The sequence below is a fragment of the Triturus cristatus genome, chromosome 5_1 (genome assembly GCF_964204655.1).
Source record: "Triturus cristatus chromosome 5_1, aTriCri1.1, whole genome shotgun sequence".
Lineage (NCBI taxonomy): Eukaryota > Metazoa > Chordata > Amphibia > Caudata > Salamandridae > Triturus > Triturus cristatus.
In genome coordinates this window covers 622,443,363-622,470,083 of record NC_140587.1, presented here as the reverse complement: position 1 = coordinate 622,470,083, position 26,721 = coordinate 622,443,363, and the positions used below count along the sequence as shown (strand labels likewise).

The 26,721-nt window shown below is 43.7% G+C and overlaps 1 protein-coding gene across 1 annotated transcript in view; it reads right to left on the bottom strand.

The window, feature by feature from the left end:
• CA8 (carbonic anhydrase 8 (inactive)) overlaps positions 1-26,721 on the bottom strand; it is a 647,887-nt gene that overhangs the window by 190,292 nt on the left and 430,874 nt on the right. Inside the window, exon 6 of the mRNA XM_085605561.1 lies at positions 3,742-3,790. Within this exon, the coding sequence (XP_085461687.1) occupies positions 3,742-3,790 (49 nt within the window). The remainder of the gene's footprint in view (positions 1-3,741; positions 3,791-26,721) is intronic.

Genomic DNA, 26,721 nt, shown 5'->3' with positions numbered 1-26,721 from the left:
GTGAAATAGATGATGTTTAAAAATGTGTGTTGGGGTTTGGCACGATGACATTGACAAATTCCGTCATGGACAAAAAGCTTTTGTCAGCAAGGGTGATGAAATAAAGCAATTTGAATGGGACTTGAGTGTGTTCTTCTGTCTTCACGACAGCAAGGAATGGCTTTTAAAAAAAAAAATATATATATATATATATATATATATATAATATTATATATATTTTTTCGATTGAGAGTTTAGACATGACTACAGCCCAAACTGCTGGACAGAATTACACAAAATTTGGAAGACAGCTATCTATTGGTTCAGAAAGAACCCTTTTTCTTGTTTGGTGTAATTCCATTCAGTAGTTTTTGAGATATAAACTGAGATCCAAATTTGTATATCTATGGACGCAGATCCTCCTTAGATTTGTGAATCCATATACCAACAGGAATGTTGGTATATGGCTGGTCGCAACCTGAGTGGAAAGTTGTGGACACCATTTTGTTCATCAGGACTCAGTTCCCAGTAGGGAAAATAAAGTGACAAAAAGGGTCACGGTAGGGGTACCTTGACACAATGGGACTAAGGGACCTCTCATGGGTAAGAAATTGTCCAAAAACCTTTTTTTAACCACACTAGGATCCGTGGCTCCTGCCTGGATTCAGGCAGATTCGGGTAGATCTGCTGATCCAAATTCCAATTTTTAAAAAACACACACTCACTCTGATCCACACACCTACTCACACACTCACTCACACCCCCACACACCTACTTACACACCCACACAACGACTCACACACCCAATAACAGACTCTTAAACCACTCACACAGCTTTCACATGCACACCCACTTGCACACCCACACAACCTCTCACACACCCATACATCCCACCACAAACTTACTCACAGACCCGTAGCACCCCTCACACACTGACTCACAGACACACACAGGCACTCACACACCAAATCAAAGACCGACACAGCCACACAAACAGCCACTCACAGGCCTCTTGCACCACTCATAAATACACACACAGGCGCTCACACATCCATTCACAAAGCCACTCACATAGCCATAGTTCCACTCACAGCTCCAGTCACAGACCCACATAGGCACTCACACACCCATTCACAAATCCACATAGGAACTCACACACCCACTCACAGACCAATACAGCCACTCGTAAATACACTCACAGGCCCATACAGCCACTCACACACCCACTCATAGACCCATACAGTCACTCACACACCTAGTTACTGACCTATACAGCCACTCACACAACAAGTCTCAAAGTTTACTTGTTACAGTTAGGAAATAAAAAAAAATGTAAATTTAGAAATTCACTGAAAGAACCAAATGTTACAGGGATGTTATAGTTCAGAAATACTTTTTTAAAAGCCTTAGAAAGTCATTGAAAAAAACAAAGGTTACAGGGAATTTATAGTTAGGGAATATGATGTAAAAAACCTTAGAAATTCACTGAAAAAATCATAGGGATGTTATAGTTAGGCTCAGATTTCACTCATACAATACCAGTAAAATTCAGCAGTTATAGTTACCTGAGCTAACTATAACCTATCCCCCTCAATACCCTATGTATTCCCTACATATTAAATTACTCACAACATGGTCAGTGACAACACTAATGACATAACTGATGACATCTCAAATGACATCACGGATAATATCATGTAACCTCTCATACATCCACTTCTCACACCCACACAACCATTTACATACCCATTCATAGACCCCTACAAGTACTGACACAACCACTAACTCATCCATAGCGCCACTCACTGAATCATACAGGCAATCACGCAACCACTTATTCATTGATACAGCTACTTATACAACCAGTCACACACCCATACAACCACTCATACAGCCACACACTCACAGATATAGCTCTTCACACACCCACTTATTCACCAATACAGCCCCTCACACACCCACTCACTCACCAATACAACCTCTAAACACATCCACTCACTCACCCACCCACACACCAACACAACTTACATGCACATTCACACATTCATGCAAGCATTCACACATCCATTCACTCAACAACACAGCCATTCACACAGTCACTCACTCTCCAATATAATCACTCACACACCCACTCAGTTAACCAATCACCCACTCACTCACCCATACAGCCACTCACACACCCACTCAGTTACCTATGCACGCACTCAAACAGCTATTCACTCAACCATACAACCACTTTCACACCCACTCCCTCACACATACAGCCATGTGCACAGCCACTCAGACACCCATGCAGTCACTCAGACAGCAATCACTGACCCATACAGCCACTCATACACCCACTCACTCACCAATACAGCCAATCACACAACCCCTGTCACTCATACAGCTACTCACACACCCACTTATTTCCCCATACAGCCCCTCACAGACTCATATAGCCACTCACACATGAATACACACATACACACAGCCACCCATATAATATATGTTAGAAATAGTATCACTCATTAGTAGTACAGAAAGTATACTAATTTAAGTTTGTAGTATCTTACTATGTATCTTTAACAGTCAGACACTTACACAATCACTGGATGACAGCATCAATGACATCATCAGTGATGTCATCTGAAATGTCATCAGTGATGTCACTGGCCATGTCATGAGTGATGTAATATGTAAGGTCATAAGGAGTGCATTGCGGGGGCATAAGTTAGCTCAGGTAACTCTAACTGCTGAATTTCACTGGTTTTGAGCGAAATCTGAGCCTAACTATAATGTCCCCTCAACTTTTGGTTTTTTCATTGAATATATCAATTTACACACGTATATATACACATATATATATCCAGATATATATCCAGATAGATAGATAGATAGATGGATGGATGGATGGATGGATGGATGGATGGATGGATGGATGGATAGATAGATAGATAGATAGATAGATAGATAGATAGATAGATAGATAGATAGATAGATAGATAGATAGATAGATAGATAGATAGATAGATAGATAGATAGATAGATAGATAGATAGATAGATAGATAGATGGATGGATGGATGGATGGATGGATGGATGGATGGATGGATGGATGGATGGATGGATGGATGGATGGATGGATGGATGGATGGATGGATGGATGGATGGATGGATGGATGGATAGATAGATAGATAGATAGATAGATAGATAGATAGATAGATAGATAGATAGATAGATAGATAGATAGATAGATAGATAGATAGATAGATAGATAGATGGATAGATTTTATGCATATATACCATATTATAGATAGATGGATAGATAGATTTTATGCATATATACCATATTATACTTGGCTATAGGGGCTTACAGCTATCTTACTTGATCCATTAGTCTGCTGGTGTGTCATTCACATTTTTTTTTTCTGCCCATCGCAACAGAAACCATGGGGCACAGGATCAGCCCACTTCATTCACTGGATAATCAGTCTGTGAGTAACGGTATTTTGTTCTTGCACAAACTGCTCTTATACACAAAACGTTGTTCTCTTGAACAGTTTTACAAAAAAACATTCACAAACATTGGTACAACCGAAAGTCGGCAGCACACGTCAAACCCATTGGCTTTTCCAAGGCTTGATTATTAATGTTTTGAGCAGCTTAACTGGGAAGTTAGAAAGTTTGCTATTTTAAATGCGGTAAAGCATATGGAGTAATGTGTTTGAAACAGTTAACAATATTATTCACAAAATGTCCAAACCAGTAACAAACACGTACCTGGTAATAAAGTGTTGGGGTTAAAGCATGGGATTGTTTTCGACTTCCCCTGAAAGAAAGAACAGAATTTAGTCAAAGACCGTTCACAGGCGCACTCCAAGGCTCTGCGCGTTGCAACATGTCAGTCCTTGGGATGCTCCGAAGGACGCCGTGTGATTTCTCCTTCAAATGACTCATCCAGTGCTCTGTAACCTCCAGATGATTAGCCGTGCACGTGTCCTTGCCGCAATAAATCCCTTTCTTTGCACCAACAAGGTCGTTTATAGAAAATGTGTAAACATGTTCTTCTTTTCATTGAGAGATTGTTCATCTAGATTTCAATGGTTCTCCCCAGATGTTCGCTCTTGTAATATATTCATATTTTATCTCAGTAGGGTAACGAAACCAGGGGGGGCGAAGGGGGCCCCAATCGCAATCAATGTATTGCATTAAAGTACTTAAAACGTGAAAACCACACCCAATATGACAGCAACCGTTTTAGAGACAAAATGAACTTTTGAATTGGTGATAGATGCATGTGCCTACATTTTATTTATGTAAGGGGGGGTTGAAGGACTGTGCCTGTCTCTGGCCGCACAAAGCATAATTCAATGCAGCCCTTAATATATTGTGTTCAGGGGGGTTACTTCGTGAGGGATGTGCAGATACAAAGTACATGCATTAACACTAATTGACAGGTAAACTGTCATCCTCACTGCCTTCACCCATTCATCAAAACGTTTTTCTTCCATCGTGTGAGGTTCTACATTTTACCATGTTTACAGAACAATAGTATACCTGCTGTGATGTCACCCGTGCAGGTGAGTGAGTCCAATAAGGTGCTTACACGTGTGTTCAAGTATTTTGAAATGCTGCCCAAAGTGCATTTTAACCTCTCTAAGTTGCTAGTCATATAAGACATGTCGTATTTCTGAAATATGTTTAAGCTACTTATGACGCCATAACACCCCCCAACCACCCTCCCAGGGTGACATGCCTTGGGATTGTAACACATTAACTTTATATGACAGGCAGCAGTTTTATCCCTCTGGTACACCTTTTGTCGAGTTTCTAGTTTACAGATCACGTCAGTACATGCCAATACCTACAGTTTCAGCCCTACTTACTGCCAGCACCATCAAAAGGCACCTCTATTCCGATGAATCACAAGCAACCCTACCTACAACATTTCATCAGCTCATGATAGAGAGCAACTCAAACCCTACGTTGATAGGACACTCAATTGGATGTCGAGCTCCTACCTAATCTAAAGTCAACCAGGACAGAATGTCTCCCTTTCGCCAGCAGCAATAAACAATCACAGATTCAAGCCTTTCTATCTGAAATCAAACTAGAAAGCTTACCTTATGAACACCTATATCAAAACCAATTCGAAATCACTTGGATTCCTCCTGAACGTGGGCTTCTCAAAAGAACTCTGCCAAGATAAGCAAGTCAACTTGGTACCTGTTCTCACTTGTGGAAGAAGTGAGATATTTTCTACCTGAAGCCCACTACTGGAACAGTCCAAGGATTAGGCCCTGATCCACAGTTTAGTAGACAGGATACTCTGTCACAAACATGATGGCTCTCTGGTACACCTTGTTACAAGTGCCACAGGATATAATGCATTATCATTAGGCAGGCGGGAAATCCGTCACGTTTGTGACAACAAACTCTAAACCAGGGCCCTCATTTATGAGGTTTTGCCATAGGGCAGCGCCGCAAGGAATCTTGCAGCGCTGCCCTACTTCAAAACAAAAGGGCAGGAATGCGCTGTATCTCGTGATATGGCACATTCCTGTCCTTTTTCCAAGCGCCTTTGCACAATGGGCTGCCGTGCTCCAAAGCAGGCAACCTTGCACCATAGTGCAAGGGTGCGTGCATTGCGGGGCTGATTGATTTTGTGCTGGAAGGGACACATTCCTGAAAAAAAAATCAATTTAGGTTATTTCCTTACAGCAAACAAAGAACAGGGAAAGCATGAGGAGAAATTAAAATTTTTCTCGTCATTGCGCCTCCCTATCACCACCCTTCAAGTGGCATTAGGTTCTAATGCATTCCCAGGATTACGATTTCTCGTCAATCTGGGAATGTCTCAGGCTCCATGGGTGTTGTGTGGGAACACCCACAGCAACACCCATAGAATGCCCCTTTCACTCAGTTTTCTGCATGACAGGGGCACATATTTATAAGGCCATGAAAAACCATGTAAAGTGGATTTACATGGCCATATAAATATGTAGTGGCACTTTGCGCCACCGGAACTTCAAAAACGTGACATTCTGGCTGCGCAACAGTGCCGGTAGGGCCTCATAAATAAGGCCCCAGGACTTTAGTCTTGTCTCACCTGGATGGAGGCAACACACTGCTTATCATTTCCCCAACACCACACTGGGAATATATGTCTTTACATCGCGGATTTTACACCGTGATGCAAACACAACGCGGTCGTTACAATGACCGCGTTGTCACAAAGCACTACCTTTACAATGCAAGTCGTTACAATGACTTGCACTAGATGTAAAGGTAGTGAGTTGTGACAACGCGGTCGCTGTAACAACCGCAAAGTGTTTGCATCGCGGAGTAAAATACACAATGTAAACATCGTTTCCCCCACACTGGCCTCCTAAAATGCACCCTCTGCTTGTCTAATGAAAACCAGACGTTATCTCTCCAACATTCAAGTAACTACATCTGCATCCATGCACCTGTGATCTGAAATTCCCATTAACATGAGAATTGTCCCTGCCCTCATAAAATTCAGAATGGAACTTAAGACTGGCCTGTTCAGAGAACACGACATCTCAACATAATAAGAACTACTGATTCCATTTATATTATCCCTCTCTGTAAATCATTATGGTTCATTTAGAGGTTATATCCCTTTGTTAGGTGCTCTGTCAGTTTACGCTCCACAAATGCCTTTACATACATACATATATGGTTCCCTTTGTGCTGTTGAAATGTTTGATTGCAATGCACGATTATGTACTGTGACAGGTCCTTTCCATCAATGTCATTTCTCACTTCCATCTTTCCTGTTCTGTCTCTAATTTGTCTGCAAGATGGGGATGAACACATTACAATTCCTGTTAAACAGTCCACTCAACTTGCCATCGAAAATTCTCTAGTACTAAGTCTTTCTAAGAGTTCAAACTAAATGATTACAGCGAAAGCTGAGGCGAATAAGCTCTCCTCCTTGTACAATATTTAAATAAAAATGAACAAATATATATATGTGTGTGTGTATATATATATGCACTGAAAAAACCATAGGTTTCACACATGTTATAGTTAGCTGGACATTTTACTCATAAAAAAACCAATGAGATTCCCCCGGTATAGTTAGTGCAGGCAACTATAACTCACGCGACCGCAATCCTCTGCTGATGCTAATACTGTATTTAGACACTTATTTGCCCATGTCTTCTTCCATTAAATTTTAGCTATAGATATATTACAAATATTTTTTTTTCATAAAGACACATATGTCATCAGCAGAGGATTGCGGTCGCGTGAGTTATAGTTGCCTGCACTAACTATACCGGGGGAATCTCATTGGTTTTTTTATGAGTAAAATGTCCAGCTAACTATAACATGTGTGAAACCTATGGTTTTTTCAGTGCATTTGCAAGGTTTTTTAAATGCTAATTCCTAACTATAACGTGTGTGAAACCTATGGTTTTTTCAGTGAATTTGTACGTTTTTTTAAATGCTAAGTTACTTTACGCCGTTCGTGGCGTGCGCGCCCACTTAACGCAGTTCGTTCCGTGCGCGCACGGTGCGCACGCGGTGCGCTTTGCGCACCGCGCGCCCACTTTACGCAGTTAGTGCCGTGCACGTAGCGCACCGCGTGCCCACATTACGCTCACAGGGCCATGTACGCACGATGCGCTTCGCGCACCATCCGCACACGGAGGACATATTATGCGCTACGTCGTGAAAGGTAAACTATTCAATTTTCAAATTAATCATATGTCATGCACAAAAGGTGCCCGGCGGGCACCTTTTGCACACGGGGGGGGGAATATGTGGATATTTTTTTTTTATAATTTATTTTTACCGTACGCGTACGGTAAGCGTAATCGCCGTTTTTTTGAAAAAATATAAAATAGAATTTTTGGACTTGTGGGTTCTTATGGGACACCTTAATCAAGGCTAGGTGGTTAGGGGCTGTCTAACATGCACCTTTAAATGTTTTGAACCTTTGTTTTGCTTCCCCCCCTCAGAGTGCGAGAGAGAAAATGGCGGCCGCCGCTTCCTGGTTTCGACCGATTCGAATGTTTACTAAGATCTAACAGCCAATCAGAATCGCGCTCGCGCACCGTGCCGTATGCGTAGGGTAAGCTTACCGTAAGCGCACGGTAAGAGCACCGTAAGCTGCCACAGATATATATATTGATTTAAATGCTATTTTCTCAGGAACTACTGAACAGATTTACACCAGACCTACAAAAGGCACTTCCTTGACCTGTAGACTACCTCTCTGCCAAATTTCAAGTAACTCTGTTCAGCCGTTCGGGCTGTAGCTGTGTCTAAAGGTCCTATGGAAAAATGCATGGGAAAAACGCGTTTTGGGACCCGCCTTTTTTCTCAGGCCCCGCTTGACGAATCCCCCCGAGACTTTCAGGGTAGGAGCGGAGCGTAGCGCCCCATTAGTTTTGAAAATTTCGCAAGGATTCGTCGACCGGCGCCAAAGTTATTCCAAATAGAATGTTGCGGTTTTCCTATGGAAACAGGGTCCTAACTATAACTACCTACTGGCGACCGCCAGTAGGTAATATATATGTATATATGTGTAGATATATATATATACACATATATGTACACACACACACACACACACAAAGATTAATCCTTTGCTAAAGCTATACCTTTAATGTATAATTTACGTACCATCTTTTAATTACTATACCCTTTGAGTCTACAAGAGATGATGTGGTTAAAGCCCTTGAAACAGATTTGGACCACTTTTTTTTAACAGTTTAGCAAGGATTATTATATAGTTTGAGCTGGGGATTTTAATATTACAGTTTGCCCTATTCCATCTCAACAGGTGTGTCGTTTTATGGACATTAGGGGAAATTACATGAGTCATTTCTAACACTGTGCATATGGCTCAGCATTAAACGCACTTTTGTTGAAACATAATCTAAACATAGACTTTTGTACCCCAAATCGCACAGTGGATTATTACAGAGTAGAGTAGAGTAAGGAGGTGTATAGTGGAGTGACATTGATTGGAGTGGAGTAGAGTGGAATAGCATACAGTGGAGTGGCATACAGTGGATTGGTGTAGAGTCTCTAAATACTTACATATATGTTGTGCCACTGTAACTTTGTGGTATAACAAAGCCCATGCCAGTGACAAGGCAGAATATGATTGGCTAGTGGCTACAAAACGTCAAAGGCAGCCTTGCAGTCATGCAGTTTTTAGCACACTTTGGTTGCATTCTTTAGATATAGGTAAGTAGTATGTCTTATTGTTGTTCCCTTCCCATTACTACTGTATTCATATTTCAATGGGAAGGGGATGTGTGGCCCCCCTCCCCAGACTGCTACACAATTTAATAGGGGAGGGGAGCATGGTGCCCCTCCCAGAACCTGTACAGGCCCCAGGGACCCCATCCATGGGGCAGACATTCAATTATAGTGGAAGGGGGTGTGCAGCCTTCCTCCCAGAGCTTCTAAAGGTCTCGGGGACCAAATCCTTGGGGTTTGAGCCCAACCCCAGGATACTGTTTCCCAGCCCACAAAGGTGCGGACAGTGAAGACATGTCTGCTCCCACCTGGCTGGAGCTTTAAAAATGCTCCTGCGTAATGGAAGTAGACTGCTACCATGGACAGGCATATGTTCATGCCCATGCTCTTGTAGGCATAGAAGCTCAGATTGATCTTGCCCAGTGGCAGCTAGGAAGAAAACCTGCTGCAACAGGGCAGGTGCCTTGCAGGCTCCTGATGCATCCAGAATAGGTGCCTGCAGGCAGCTGGCGGGCCATTGGGGAACTGGGGATCCTCCCTGTGGCCCCCAACATAGTGTCTTCTGAGTGCCCCTGGTGGGAACCCTGCCACACAAGTAAGGCCCCAGAAAATATGGTCCCCGGGGTCACTATTGGCTCTGGGAGGGGGTTTGCGCATCACACTTACCTTAATAGAAAAGAAAGGCCCCGGGGGCTGGGGACCCCGAAGCACAAAGGCTCGGGAAAAGGGGCCGCCTGCCCCTTCACAAAAAAAAGAAAGGACAAAAAAAAGAAAGGACCCGAGTGATGGGTTCCTCAGGATGCAAAGGTTTGGTGAGGGGGGTCCCTTTCCCCAATAAATATAACAAAACAGGTGTCCTGTTGGAACCGGGACTCCAAAATGAATGATAAATGAGCAGCAGGTGTCGCTCATTTGTTATTCACTGCTACTTGAAGGAGCGCCGAATAAAGCCCTGTGAGGGCTTTTTGCTTTACATCTTTTTGAGCTTGGTGGTGCCCCAGAAAAATAGAGGGGCACCACCATGCCTTTTTTAATGTTGGCGGGGGGAGTCACAGGGAATGTTGCAGCCCACAGCATCATTTAAAAAACAGTAAGTCGCCTGGGTCATTAAATGCATTACCCGAGGAGACCTTACCATATTTTTAACACTCTCCTATATAGAGCTTTTTGCTCTTCAGCTTGAGTGCAAGACCGTCTTCTGGTTGTCTTTATGACTGCATTTTCTGGGCTGAAAAATGCTAAAAAAAAAGGTTCAGAGACATGTTGTTTAAAAAAAAAAAAATGCATCTTTCTATTTATTGTAACATTTTTCACCCACAAAATGTAATAATAAAAACTATGTTAAAAATCTCACATGCTTTTTAACTTTATTAAATATTTTTATAATAATTGCTATTATTAAACATTTGAATGTGTGAATATACATTAGTTTACAAATATTGATGATTATGGAGAAAGATGATAGATGTGCTTTACATATATTGATATTCTCACCCCTTGAGAAAGCTTATGGGCTCACTTTTTATATTTTGGTGTTATGACTCTTTGCCAAATATGTTAGTTTGCCTGAGTGCGAGCAGGACCTGAGAGACCAACCGCACACTCAAGGCAATGTGCGGCAGGTGGTGGCTTTACGTAAGGTAGTAAAATATTACTTAAAGTAAAAAAAAATAGAAATTCACAGAAAAAAACAAAGGTTAAAGTAATGTTATAGTTAGTTGAATATTTCAGTGGCAATGTAACATTTTAAACTAAAAAAGACACCAAAATTCACCAGTTATCGTTATCTCTTGTAACTATAAATCACACCTGTGCCATGCACAACTAATTACTCATGACATCTACTATATTCTCATTGATAATATCATTGCAACTTTTGAAATTGCAACATTGATGACTAAACGTTTCATGGCAGAGGTGAAAGTTATGTTTTTTCAGTGAGAGATATATATATATATATATACACACACAAACACACACACACATATGTGATCAAGGCCCTCAGAGGTTGAACCGCATCATGGCTGTGCAAAAGGCTTGAAAGAAGATGGAGACAAAATTACCATGCCACTGATAAGATGGAATTGAAAAAAGCTCAAAAACTATATTATGCGGCTATTACCGCGGCAAAAAGATGTTACTATTCGGACCGTATTGCTTTGTCTGGCAATAATGCCAAGGCATTATTTAATATTGTAAAAAGCTTTGTCTCTCCTAAAGCTCTGACTAATGTACACACACCCTCTTCTAGCTGGTGTGAAGAGCTTTCGGATATTTTTTATGTCCAAAGTTAGATCTCTTCAACTGCTTTTTGACCCACCAGCAGTTCAGACCGTCTGCTGACTCCTATTCCCCCTCTCCATCTGAAATTTCTTTCGCCTCTTTTTCTGCCATATCTTTTGAGGAGTCTCTGGCTGCCTTGGTTACTCTAAAGTCTGGTTCCCCGTTAGACCCTTGCCCTGCAAAAATTTTGGCTTGCACGGCCCATATAATTAATCCTTTGGTGAACCAGTTGATTAACACCTCTTTAGGGTCGGCCACGGTTCCTTCTTCGTGGAAGCAGGCCATGCTGGTCCCTCTTATAAAAAAACCTACGCTTGATCCCCATACCCTTTCCAGCTACCGGCCCATTTCACTATTGCCAGGTGTTGCCAAAGTTTGTGAGAAACTTGTGAATAAACAACTCACGGCCTATATTGAACAACATGGCCTATTACACTCATCTCAATCTGGTTTTCGTGCCTCTTATAGCACTGAGTCTGCCTTAGTTGAAATCTCTGAGGCTAACCGGGAGTCTTTAGATGCTGGGGGCAGGGCAATGATGGTCCTTTTGGACCTCTCTGCCGCTTTTGATACCGTCCCCCATGCTCTCCTCCTGGCCCGACTTCACAAGCTTGGCATCATCGGCACCGCATGGAATTGGTTTAAGTCCTTCCTTACCAGTAGAACCCAGCAAGTGTGGATCCCTCCTTTTACTTCTGCCATCCAAGATGTTCTTACAGGGGTCCCTCAGGGTTCCACACTGAGTCCGTTGTTATTTAATCTTTATATGACCCCGCTTATTCAGCTTGCAGAGGACTTTGGTGCTAAAGTGGTAGCGTACACTGACAACACCCAGCTTTTGTTTACTTGGAAAAAGCATGAGTCCTGTACTGACCACGTTAGATCCTGTTTGTCTGCGGTGTTCACCTGGTTCAACTCGGCCCAGTTGAAATGTATTGAAAATAAAACAGAGATATTGTTTTTTGGGGACTTCCCTCCTGGGTTCCTCCATACCTGTTGGCCAGTTGATGTTTCACCACCATTTCCTTCGGGTCTCCCTGTGAAGAATCTGGGGATCTGGTTTGATGAAAAACTTAGTTTTAATAATCAAATCAGTAAATTGACCAGTACTTGCTTTGGCATTTTAAAGATGCTCAAGAAATTCTTGCCCTTGCTGCCCCTTGCCACCAAAGAAACGGTAATCAGGGCCTTGGTCACCTCCCGCCTTGATTACGCCAATGCCTTATATATTGGTCTCCCTGGTTCTCTTATTGATAAATTACAGGAGGTGCAGAATGCCGCAGCGCGGTTGCTGTTGGATTTACCCAAGCACACCAGCGTCAGACAACATCTCCGTAGGTTACATTGGCTGCCGCTAAAAGCTAGAGTTCTTTTCAAGGCCTTGGTGATGGCCCATGCAGCGCTCTACGAATACGGTCCTCGGTACCTGAGGAAACATTTTTCGTTCTACGTTCCAGGCAGACACCTACGATCCTCGAATGTGTGATTGGTGTCTGTGCCCAAAATCCGTTTGACAAGAAAAGGTGGTAGTTCCTTATCTTATTTGGCGGCTAAGTCTTGGAACTCCCTTCCTTTGGAACTCCGCAGCCTTCAAAATCCTACCCTATTCAGGAAACAACTTAAAACCTTCTTATTTTATTAGTTTCTCCTTCTTCCCTTTCCATCTCTCTTGCTGGTACCGCGCCGGGACACTACTCTGAGTAGCCGTGCGCGTTATAAATCCCAATACAATACAATACAAAACAATGAGAAGAGCAATAAAGGCTGATTCTGCACCAAATTGTGGTCCGTGCTCTGGTGTCTTCAAGGCGACTGCACTTTTGACTTGCTAATAACTTTGGAAATGTTTGATGAGGCTTCACAAAACTTTCCAAAAAAAGACTCATCTACTTCATCCTTTCTGGAAAGTTTCAGGGTGATCTGACAAGTAGGGGTTAAGAAAAAGGAGGAGGTGGCACAAAACGCATTTTTCCCTTTCAATTTTCTCTATGAAAATTGAACAGCAGCACAGGAAAAACAGCTTAATGGAATTGCATACAATTTGGCAGAATTCTAGATCTTCATTCAGAGTGCGTGCTTTTTATGATTTGGTGTAAATCCATTTAGTAGTTTTTGAGATTTTAAGGTTCAAAATGTGTGTATATTTCAAGCTAAGAAGGATCCACAGACCAACAGATCAAACGTTAAGCTCTAATTGGCTGCCTCTACATCACCAAAATGTTGCAGCAGAGTTTTAGGACTCGGGGACTCGGACCTCTGTACTGAAAAAAAGAATAAAAAAATATATAGAGGGGCATGGTAGGGATATCTGGCTCCCTAGGGTCAAAAACAGATACATTTGTAACTGCAGAACAGATCAGCATAAGATCGATGGATCTGCAGCACCCACCCTTTACAATTAACTTCCCACCAAGGAGTTGCCGGAAAGGGTGTGTGTATGTTTGCCCTCCTCTACAAGTCATCCAGTGGCTTCAGAGACCCTTTGCCCTGGGGTATGCCATGTTATTAGTTGCATAGAGGTCCTTCCCTGATTTTGGCCTGCGGGAGCACATCCCCAGAGTCCACTGATTCCTTTGATGTGGAGAGGATTGTGGGGCACCTTTCCCTGAAATGATTTTGGCCACAGCGATACATCCCTCAGGGTGTCTGTGTTTTTTTGTGATGGGGAAAGCAACTCTCCTGCCTGAGCGTATTTTGGCCCTAGGTATCTGATAAACCAGGGCCCGACACATAACAGTGCCCCGAGGACCCCATACCAGACTGCAGTGAGGGAAGAGTTCATTGCTCCCATCCCGCAGGAGAAGAAAGGCAACCACTGTGCAGAGGCAGGAATATTTCTCCCTGCCCGTGCTGTAGAAGGCAGAGAACAGAAGATTGCTCCATCTGGCTGGAACACATGAAGAACTGGCTCCCACCAGGCAGGAGAAAATAAGACAAGCAAGTTTCCACCGGCATCAAATGATGAATGCTGGCACAGGTGCTGGCAGGGCTGGGGAGGGGCATGGGCCTTCCCTTGCTGTCTCCAATGCCTAATAATTTTGGGGGCGTCAGGTGGGAATGGGGCACCTACCAAGAAAAAAAGGCACAGCAATGTGAGAGTAAGCTATCTGTACTGCCATGACAGTAAACGAGATATTTCGGACCAGGGCACCAAAAAAAAAAAAAAATAGCAACATTCATATGAAATGAGTGGAGTAGCCACTCATTTCATGTTCACTGCTTCTGCTGTGGGAGTACACCATAATGCTTTTTATACATAGGTTTAGTTATTTTTGGTGCCCGACGATGGAACAGGGGCACAAGGTACCATTTTAAAAATGTTGTTGGGGGCTGCAGGCAGCGTAGCCGCTCCCCAAGAACATTTATAAAGCCTCACAGTAAGTAGTATCTTTATGACTGCAGACTCTCCGCACATAAAAAGATAGACAGTCCTATCCTCTTATGTGCTGAGGATCCACAGTGGTAAAGATGCTACAAGTAAAATATCTTTGTGACTAGCAAACAATTGTAAAGGTGCACAAACTTTTTTCCTTTGTGAATCAGGCCTACTGTTTGTTAAACTAGTTCACAATGTCTTGAAACAAAATAGCGTTCAAATTTAATTGGAAATATACAGCTGCAGCCCCATTGGTATTAAATTGCTTTGTGCTGGAGAACAAGGTTAAACACCCTGAACTGCCAGATTGCAATATCTATTTCTTAGATCTTTGCTAGACAACTAAAAAAGCTTGTCTTTTGAAAATGTGTTAAAAACTTGTGGACCTATTTTCAAAATGTAACGTAGCGCAGTAAACCACCTTGCTGCACTGCGTGACAGGAAAAGGGCAAGAATGTGCCATTATTATCGCGATACGGTGTATTCCTGTCTTTTCCCCGCACTGGTGCACAGTGCTGCCTAGCACCAATGCAGGCACCCATTCACCATGGTGCAAGGGTGCCTGCCAGATAAGGGACACTAAACCAACAACTATGCATACTGGGGCAGATTTATGACGTCTGGCGCATCTCTGCTAATCAGCAGAGATGCGCCAGAAGAGTTGCGACGCATCTGCCCACCCGTGCGCCACCATTGATGCGCCGCATTTACAATGCGGCGCACCGTGGCACTCGGATGGGCAGATGCGTGACGCATCTCCTGTCGGAAAGGCGGCGCATTGCTGGGGTTGTGTCGCAAGCGCGACGCAGCTCCAGCAAGGCTCGGGGTTGCCCTATCATTACGATGCTGCGTCAATCCTTACGGCTGCTTCAAGCAGGCGCAGGGTTTTGACGCAGTATGGGCTCAAAAGTGACTGAGTGAAATCTTGTAGATTTCACTCAGCCACTTTTAGGAGGCGTTCCTGTGACGGAACGCCCCCCCCTGCACAGGTACGCCTACTGCTGGCGCAGGGCTTTACAACGTGATGCATCTTCCAGATGCGTCACATTATAAATACCCCGCAGCATGGCGCAGGATTTGCGCCGCCGCTGCGTCAGAAAAGTGACGCAACGGCGGCGTAAATGAGGCGCAAGGGGCTCATAAATCTGCCCCATAGTTTTTTTATGCCCTGCCGTCTCCTATACTTAATTTAATCAGCAAGATTGAAAAAACGTTTCACATAACATAATAAATATGATAGCAACATTAACTTATAATAAATATGAATAGTCATGTTATGAAATGTTATAAAGCAAGCCGCAGAATTGCCTTGACACCTCGATTAATTAGATAAAATAGGAATTTGAACATTGGTATATACGATTTTGATCAATCGTTCATAAGACTTGTGTTGGACCTGGCCCTTTTTGCAGGGTTATCTCAAACCGTTTTGCCTTCTCCCTCGTTCTTTTTGTTGACTTCAGGACTCTGGGTACTTAACCACTGCTAATCAGTGCTAAAGTGCATGTGCTCTCCCCTCTAAACATGGTATGATTGATTTACATCTGTTAGCATATTTTATGTGTAAGTCCTTGTACAGTGGTATACTATATACCCAGGGCCTGGAAATTAAATGCAACTAGTGGGCCTGCAGCACTGCTTGTGCCACTCACAGATGTAGCCTTTCAAACCTGGCTCAGGTCTGCCACTGCAGGGCCTGCATGAACAGTTTACTGCCACATTGAGCTGGCATTTAAAACTACTTTCCAAGCCTTAAACTCCCTTTTTAATACATGTAGGTCACCCCTAAGGCAGGCCTTAGGTAGCCACATGGGCAGGGTGCTGAATAAGTCCATGGGAACAGTCCAGACCGAACTGCAAGGCCAGGTCCTCCCTGGACCGTAAACAAGAATCCTGGGACTGGTTTCAGGGTATGTCACCCTTCTTCAGCCAGGCTAGCTTGAATCCAGTGGCACAGTGAGCAAGGGACTCACGTCGGATGGTAAGGAGAGAAAGGGGAGCAGGGCAGCAAGGAAGGGCACTATGGTATCGCCTAATGGGCAGAATGGGGCGAGAGTCGTTGGCAAGCAAATACATGAGGGTGGTGGGGACAACCTGCATCACCGAAGCCAGCAACTGTCAACAGCCATCTGTCCCAACTACACAGAGCCTGGGTTGATATGGCGGGATGCTGTCCCCAATGATTCACACGGTAAGGGGTGTGGCTGCACTTGCAAAGAAGGGACCCCAGATTGCCTCAAAAGTAAGCAACCGATCATTAAGCATGTGTGTTTTCTTTTCATGGCAGTCCACTCGGTGCAGTTCAAGCAGCCTTTTGGTGAGTGAGGGCATTGAGGACTATCATCAATGGCGGGGCATGCACAGATTGGCTGAGTCTACCAAGGTAGCCAGTCCTCAATGTTCATATGAAGTCATGTTGGGGATATCAGAGTTATCATGGAGAAGGGCAAGATGAGGAGAGAGTGTGAGCGGGACAGGACTACAGTGCCGGAGCCATCCCCACACATGTGCCCAGTAAGCTGTGAGAGCTGGGCCGGACCATCGAATATGGAATAGGTCACCAAAAGCAGTGAGACACCTCCATTAGTGGTCAAGGGATAAGAGATTAGCCCCATTGAGCTTCCAGGGGGATCAGTACCAGTCATGCAAGATCTTGAAATACAGGAATTTCAGCTGGGACTCCTTGTGAACTCCATTGCGATCAAGGAGCAGTGATTACCAAGCCTCCTCGCTATAGATCTTCCCGAGCATTGGCTGCCACATAATTATGGTAGCCAAGATATGGGAGAGAGTGTTGTGCTTTGATAAGAACCGTATAGAAGTCAAATATTACATTCCTATACTGACCTAAAGCATCTAGATATTCGGGGAGAGGTGAAAGGGCAACTCCACAGGGGGTGGACCACAGGTAGTGCTGAGTCAGTGGGCCAGGTGGTGATAGCACCAGTGATCATTAGGCAGCAGCCTGAATTCTGTCCTCTGGGATGTTAATGATTTAAGTCTCCTACCATCAGAGACACAGTTAAGATGCTGTAGACTGCGCTCACTTCGAGACACCAAATAGAAAGTTCATCCAGCTATACCAGGGGCAACATTATGCCATAAAGGGGCCTTGTGATGAAGGAAGGGGGACATACTCAAACATTTAAGATAATCCAGCCATGCTGCCTCTGCTGCTGATAGAATGGGGGTGGACGCAATCATTGGGTCTAATTTGGTAAATAAAGAAGGTGGTGTTTTAAGTATTTCCATAGTGGGGCCTCCAGTCCTGGATGTAAGTGGGCAGCTAGTTGGGATATGTGGAATACAAAGCTGTAAAAGGTCATATGGGGAAGCCGCAGACCACCCACTGACACATCAGCCCATAGTCGGGTCCTACGAATCCTGGGTTTGCTCCCAATCCAAATGTAGGATAAACAAACATTTCTTATACCCAGTGCCGCCTGTGGGAGGGAGATGCCCTCTTTATTTAACCTTCCAATTTTCCAGAGTATGGCTCCAAACTGTATAGAGTAATAAAGCGTACGCAGCCCTAGGTGTGAGCTGCATTTGTCAGTGTGAGGATAGGTGTGAGAAGTTGGCCTGGTATATGCATTCCACTAGTTATAGTGGGCACCCTGCACCAGTCCAAACAACCCCTTATTGATGATAGGTTAAAGACAACCTTTATTGAAAGCTATCTTAGTGGTAGCTATGGAGAGCAGCCTTCAGGCTAAGTCTTGAAGGAATGGAAAGCAGCTTGTTTTACCAGTCTATAATCTCTTGAGTTGCTAAATGAAAGGAGACCACACCATTTATATATATAAATATATGTATTTATTTCTAAACACACCCCTCTAGTCTCTTTATGAGGCTAGAAGTGAAAGCACATAAGTTACACTTCAAATATTACAGTAAAGTAGCACAAATACACGTTAGACCCTAGGGGCGGACCAAACCATATACTAAAAAAGTGGTATAAGAACCACGATTTAACTAGACACAAGGCCTAGAGCCTGCAGAATCGCACGGACCCTAAGGAACCTCCCAAGGTAGTGACACAGGGGACCCACGGGGGACGTGTACAGTGTGAGAACACAGCCGCGAGCTCCCGTTAGCTTTTCTGGGGAAAGTCGCGGTTAGATTTTTAGAGTTAAAGGACACTTAGAAATGGACTAGGACCAAACCCTCTTGAACTTAGACAGTTGTAGGGTCAACACCCACGGGAGCATAAGAGTACTCGAGTTACCTCACCCAGGGAAGTCGGGTGCATAGGTGTCAAATGGTGTCGGGTCGTGTCGTCGTTTTCAATGGAAGCTGGCGAAGAAGTGCTCCTGCCGGGAAGATGCGAAGTGTCTGAAGAGATCCAAGCCTGGATCGGAGATGTGAGGAACCTGAAAACAGAGGGGACAGAGTCTGGCTCACTTGCCAGTGACCAGGGGCACGATAGACGACTGCCCACCAATGTCGGGTGTTTCAGGTGAAAGAGGTGAAGATTGACTCTTCAGCCACAAGGATCAGGAGTCATCGTGGACAACTAGGAGCTGGATTCAAGCTGTCCCCTAAAGGATGTCAAGTGCCTCAGTGTCGGTGCCTGGATTGGACACAACAAGCCTTGGCAACAGCAACCCATGCAGAAAGAAGAAAGATGCTTCGGTGTGGACCAGCAAGGTCCTGGGGACTCCCCAAGCAATGGAGAGTCAGGGCACATTTGGAGCAACTAGGAAAGCCCAATCAAAGTAAAGTTACTCTTCCCAGGGACCCACAAGTCGATGGACAAGGGATCGCAAAGGGACCTTGAGAGGAATCACAAAATGGTGGCCCACTGGTCACTCAGAGTGGGCAGGCCAGCAATCTTCAGTGGATTCGCTGCTCGGGGTCTGGGCTACAAGTGAGCCAATGCACAGGCTCAAGGGACGTCAAGAAGCTATTGTACTAGCAAATGTGCACAGTGTCCAGGGGTTCCGGTTCCACAGTACCCACGAGGGCTATGGGTCTCAGCTTTGCTGGGGTCTTGGATCGGCCTCTGAGAAGTCTGGAAATCTACCTCTGGTGTTGCAAAGTCTTTGGCGTCCAGCGGGAGCTTTAGAGATGCAGACCAGAAAGATGCGTCTTTGGTGCCTGCCAAGCAGGGGAGTAACTCCTTTACCCCAAGGGAGATTCTTCAGTCATCTGGCGTTGAACAGATTGTCGAAGGTCCAGGACTCAGTTTCAGAGTTTCGTCCTGGAATGTCTAAAGTTCTGGTTACAGAGGTTCCTTCTTTATACCCAAGGAAGGGGTTGGACTAACTCAGTGGACCCACCTATGGGAGGGTTTGGAAAGAGGGGTGGCTACACCCATTTCCTTTGTTAAGTTTTACACCAGAGCAGGGGCTGGTAGCCCCTGCAACCGGTTTGAGCTGGACTATGCACAGGGACACCAAATGTGCCCCGAGTGCAGGACTTCAAAGCACTCCTGGATTTGCTCCCACCCAGCCCTAATCCACTAAGGCCTGTCTGGGAGGTGGTAACACCTCCTTGTGACAGGAAACCTGTTGTCTAGGCCCCTCCTGCCGGAGTTTTGGTCAGCAGCAGGAGGCCAGACTCATGTCTGTGGCTGCAGCATCCATTTTGTGATGCCAGGGCTCTTTTAAGCTGGTACCGGGTATACCGGTGCAGTCATGTCTCTCCCTCTAGAAGGTTGGGATCATACTCCCACACCAGTTACTGGTGTGGGGTTATGATTCCAAGGTTTTTGACACCAAACACGACATGTTTCCATGCAGCCAGTCAAGATTTAGCATTTACTGTTTGGTTATAATGCACTTAAGTGTATATGGTCAGGCTGCATCACAGACAACCCCAGAGAAGAGATTCCGAAGGCTGCAGAGGGGCTCTGCTCATGCATGGACAACCTCTCACACAAAACCAAGCACTGTGCCTTCAGGATTGATAAGGCCTGCCATAGGGGTGTCTGATAGGTTTATGTGTGCAGTGATAGATGAGATATAGTGAACCTATATCTCAGTAAGGGGTGCATGCATCACCTTACACAGGCTGCAGTAGCAGACCTGTGCTGTCATTTTGGAGGGCTTCCCAGGGGTGCCATAATACATGCTTCAGCCCCTGTTAGGCCTCTCGGGTACCTATGCCCTGGGTACATAGTATACCATATACTAGGGACTTATAAGGGCACCCCAGAATCCAATCTGTGGTGTACCTAAGGTACTGGGAATCCGTTTAGAGTGGAAGCAGCTAGGCTGGGGTCCTGAATAGCATGGCCCCAGCCAGACTAAAGTCGAAAAACAGTGTTACAGCAGCAAAAAGTGGGGGTAACCATAAGAAGCAGATCCTACTCTCCTACAATAGGCAGCCTCAGAAGTCTAGAAGGAAGGAGGCATAGCCTTAGGCTACCCTCTGAAGTTCAGGAAGGTTGAGTTCTACCCTCAGGACATCCTGCTCAGGAGAGGAATGCACTGCCCCCACACCCAAGACCCTTTTGTCCATATGTCTGGAAGGAATACACAACACACCAGAGGAGAGCCATTCACAGTCACAGTCACCTGACCCTAGACACTGACAGAAAGACAATTTTGGATTAGGCAGAAAACTTATAACTTTCTAAAAGTGGCATTTTCAGAATAGTAACACACAATCTGACTTTACCATTAAAGAGGATTTTAAATTGCAAAACAAATGAGTGGAAGACACATTTCTAAATCTGTTCCCAAATGAAGCTATCACTTATTAATTGTAATAAGGTAGCTCTGTGCTAGTCTGTGGGAGAGCTAGCCTTTTCATAGAGAAAAACGACTTTAGACATTTTTCAGTGTCAGGACATGTAAAACTTAAGTACACAAATCCTACTTTTTAAATACCATGCATCCTTTCCCATTAGACTTTAGGAGTTATCTTAGGGGTGACTTGAAAGTATTTAAAAGGAAGGTTTAGGCCTGGCAAAGGGTTTATTTTGCCAGGTTGAAATGCCAGTTTTAAACTGTGCTACATGCTGCAGTGGCAGGCCTAAAACATGTTTTGCAGTGTTAAATTAGTGGGTATCACAATAAGTGCTGCTGCTCACTAGTAACATTTAACTTGCATGCCCTTGGTACATGTTGTGCCATATATTAGGGATGTATCAGTAAATTAAATGCCCAAAACAGGTTCAAACCAATGTCATCATGTTTAGAAGGGAGAGCAGAAGCACGTTACCACTGGTTAGCAGGAGTAAAGTGCATTGAGTCTTAAAAGCCAATAAAAAGGGGTTCAGCAAAGGAAGGCAAAATTCCGGGGTGACCGTGCAGAAAGGGTCTGGTCCAACATCATCCATTCAGAAAACATCTTAAATACACAACTGTGTGGAACTTTGTACAGTATTAGCTAATTACGCTTCCTTTGTTTAATGGCTCTCTCTTTTATGTGCTCTTTAGGTCTGGCTAGACAGCACATCTGTAGTCCATCTTATGTGTTCGACTGAAAAAGGCATTTCAGAAGTACTACTGAAAGAAGGGCGTAAGCTGGGGAGAGGATGTAGCCTTATGGTTAGAGCAGTAGAGCTCGAAGCTGGGTAATCAGTTTCGAGTCTCCGCAACAATGCTCAACATCCTGTGATTCTGGGGAAATCACTTAATCTTCCGTGTCTAACAAGAATGAATGTGTCCATCTGTAACGAAACTGATACCCGATGTCTCCGGTCTAGTTTGTGCTATATATATAAAAAAAAAACAGCTCCACCCTTATGCTAGTTCCCTTGAGTAAAGCATTTAATTGGGCGACATGTGCTGTTTTGGCAAAAAGTGCATGCCTTTTGCTTTGCGGCAAAGAATATGCTCAATACAACAGGCCTGTGCTAGTTATGATGCCATGTCAATGATCAAGGGCCTCATCTGATTATTATAAAAAGTTACAACAAAGGGTGCAGACCACATTTTTTTATTGTGAAAAGTATATGTTAAATTCAACAGGCATATAAATGTGGATTGATATTACTATGTATTAAAGGCTTCAGACAGGTATTTTGTTTCATGGACTCTCGCAGATTACTGTAGTGAGCAAGGGTTTCATTGTTGGTTACACCCTCTGACAAACTGTGGGGAAAGATTTTTGATAATCCTTGGCAGTCATTTTTAAATCAGGTAGGTGATCCCTCCACCAGGGAGACTGAGTAATGTACTCCGTTGCCCTGATGATACTATGGGCCGTCCCCCAGTATACAAATCAGGCCCATAGTCTTTTGCGCTGCCAGCTGTAATTCTGTATACATTTGTAATTTTATAACTGTGTACCTGATGGTTGTTTTGGCAAAGTCACCTACCTCTCCAATCAGTGCTAGCATGTCAGAAGCTTTCCACTCAATTTATCTCATTTCATCTGCTGTGTGCAGCCTCCTGCACATCCACTGCCTCTCAATCTGGCGACCGTCATGGAATAGCAATTAACATAGTATTTTATTGGTTTACCATTCCAGTATGGCCAACATCTTATTTTTAAATGAAATGCCCATGCTGAAATTTCAGGCTAACTAGACACTTTGTACAGTACTGTTGCAGGGCGGCCACCCCATGCCAAGTTTAATTTTGTTATTGCAAACCAGTGCCAAACGTGTTTAGGTAGCAGAACATTTTCTTTGGTCTACTTTTATTCTTTTAATGTATCTTGCATCTGTTGTAAAGTTTGTGTGTCTTCGTGGTTGAGTAAGTGGGTGTGTAGAGTAGAAGGTGAGTTAGTGGGTGGATAAATGTATGCATGAGTACAAGGTTGAGGGACATAATGAATGTTTAATGACTTGTTTACTTCCTAAACCCATCAATAACTGAAGAAACCTTTTCATTTATTAGCCAGATCTATTGACATTACCATTTATTTTTTATTTTTGCTTAAAACCTAACTGTGTGTTTATGAATGAATGTTTCTGTTACCACAGATTCGTAGCATTTGGCATAGTTTGTTTTGGCAGGATTAGCATTGGGTGCTAGAAATTAGATCTTTATGAGGCCTGTTTGGACCCTCAAACAGTACCTGCATCTCATCAAGACCTGAAGGTCCAGTACCAACCTGAAGCTCACCCACACCAAGACATCATTTCTTTTAGTTGCCAAGAACAAGCACGACATAGTACAATCTGAGCTCAGTGACACAAAACTTCACGGCTTCTAACCCCAACCTTCCCCGAGTGCCAATTAACTTGGACTCATCCTAGACCAATGCTTGATTTGAGCTGGTGGTTTCCGGTGCTCAACACCGGCACTCGATCGGTTTCCTGTGCTTGGCACCGGCACTTAATTGTCAACACTGCACTTGGACAGTCTGCCATTTGGTACCGCTGTTCATCTAATTTAGAGATGAGCAGGACAACGATTGTTTATGAATACAATATACATAATAAATTACTAATACCTGCCTCTCCCTACATTCCTTTAGTTTTGGGGGCCTGGAATAATCCGAACTTTCGCACTTGCAGGAGAGAGAGATGGTTAGTAGTTGTTTTGGCAGCGATGACACGGGCTATCTACGGTGCAAACTGCAGTGGCCTGCTGGTCAGGGCCCAGGCACTTATTATTTTATAAATTAAGCACTGCCCTAGACACCAACCTCACCCTCAAGGAACACATCATTTCAATAACAAATAATGTCTGATACGAGCTCTCTCTTCTAAAGAAAGCCAAGCTGCTTCATCCAGAAAATGACACCTTTACCCATCCATGTTCTGGATGAAGCAGCTTGGCTTTCTTTACAAGCCTCAATTGTAGACAGACCTGTTAATTGGAGACTGATCGCGAAGTTTGTGCGAAGTACGTTTATGTCCTAGTCATGCAACATGCAAAATTCGAGCGCTCTCCCGAAAGGTCAGCATCGGGAGAGCGCTAGAATTTTGCAACTAGGAGGCAGATGCGCTTCGTGATAACTTTGTTATCGGGTCTGAATCTCCAGATTAAATCCGTATGTCCTGTGAACATTTGAGTTGCATGACTAGGACATAAACGTACTTCGCACAAACCTCACGATCAGGCTCCAATGAACAGGTCTGTCTACAATTGAGACGCCCTGTTGTGTCATTCTCTGTTCAAGACCCGAAGTGAAAACACAGTTCTTTACACATTATTAGCTTGAGATGAGCATTTAGACATCAGCGAAAACAGATAATCTTCAAGAAAAGAATATTTACATCACGATTCATCACTAAAAGTGTGCATCACCAACTAAGAGTAATCAAATTGACGCCAGGGGTCATCTATATAATACATAATAGTCCTGAAGATGGTCTCATCGATGACTACATAAGAGACCGAAACGTCGACCTGCGACACTTTTTCAAAAATTCATCAACTTAAGGAAAAGTGTATATAAATGTGACATTGTAGGACCATTGAATTGTATTGTGTCTCCTCTTGCTACATTTTTTATGTATCTTTTCAGTATCCATACAACTATTTTGAAAAATATAAATTCTTTCTTTATATATACCTGTATCCCATTAAAAATTTGGAATTATACGACTGTGTATCTTTAAATAAATCCCTTGACGGCACCTTTACCCATCCATTTAATTTTGCCCAGGCCGTCAAGGGTAGATTGGGTTTTCCCACTGTATTGAGACTCATCCAGAAAATGACTTCAGAACTGCTCTTGCATCTAGGTGGTGCTGCATGGCCTCCCAGTCTCCACATTTGTCCTCCTTATAAGCATCCTACATGCAGCAGCATGTCTCATCCATGGCTTGAAGACATTTGATCCCCTCACCCTCATTCTGATGGAACTGTATTAGCAACCCTTGCTGGCCTGTACCATCCTTAAAACCGACTCGTTCATTTAGAAAAAGCCATCATGACCAGCACCCCCGCTTATCTTGCAGACAAGATCACCCTCCCAGGTGGCACTTGGCACAACCACACCTGGAAATCCATTAGACTGTAGACCGAGAAGAGTGAAAAAGAAAAGGCAAGGCAGGACTTTTCCATCTTTGCAGCCGGGATCTTGAATAATCCCCATATCCATCAGGACCACCCCAACGCTGCTCCAATTTAGGAAACAGTTGAAGATGCACCTCTTTAAAGAACACTACATCCTAGTGTGGTGACAGTACACTTTTCCTCCCAGAATCCAGCTACTTCTTTTATCACACTTTGATTGTATTCTTGCCTTTGATGGTGCACAGTGCTCCGCTGCCTTTTGGCTATGTTCGTACTATATGAATAACACATACAAACATACCTTTAGTATATGGGCCTGTCAATGATCATTTTTTTGATCTGCAGGTTACATCTTTAATAACCTGATCATATCTTTAATCAGACTACCTTATCCTGTGCTTTGGTTAAAAATATATGGAGCCTATTTCTGTTTTCATAAGTCAACATTTCTGTTCTTATACCTTAAATATGAGGTGACATCTTTCAACTAACCGTAGGCCTGCGGGGTGGAGGAGACGTTGGTGTGTATAGGCTGTCATGTCATGTAAAAACATTCCATTTCTGCCTCATAGCTTATCGGGAAGCAAGCGTGGGCTGTTCGAAGAAACATATTTACATATCGAGTGAGCGTCAAGAAGAATATTTATAAGGAGAACATGGTGATCACTTTCTGTCTAAATAGTAATATCTGTACATTCCATGCTCACTGTGAACGATTACAAAACTAATTGTATTCATGTTTGTCCACTGCACTCAAGGACTAATCAGCTAGGAAGCAATAAATACGAAGATGTCATGAATAACTGAAAACGTTATTATGAGCTATGGGACTGAATACGCTTACAGTTTTTCTTTATCACTGTGACCAATAAAGGCCTCATATTTTCCAATCCTGCTACTACCTGTGGGAGAGATTTGTTTTGAAATGCCAGCAACCACATACCCATAGAAAGTTGTGGAATTATCCAATGGTGTATGCTCTTTTAAAGA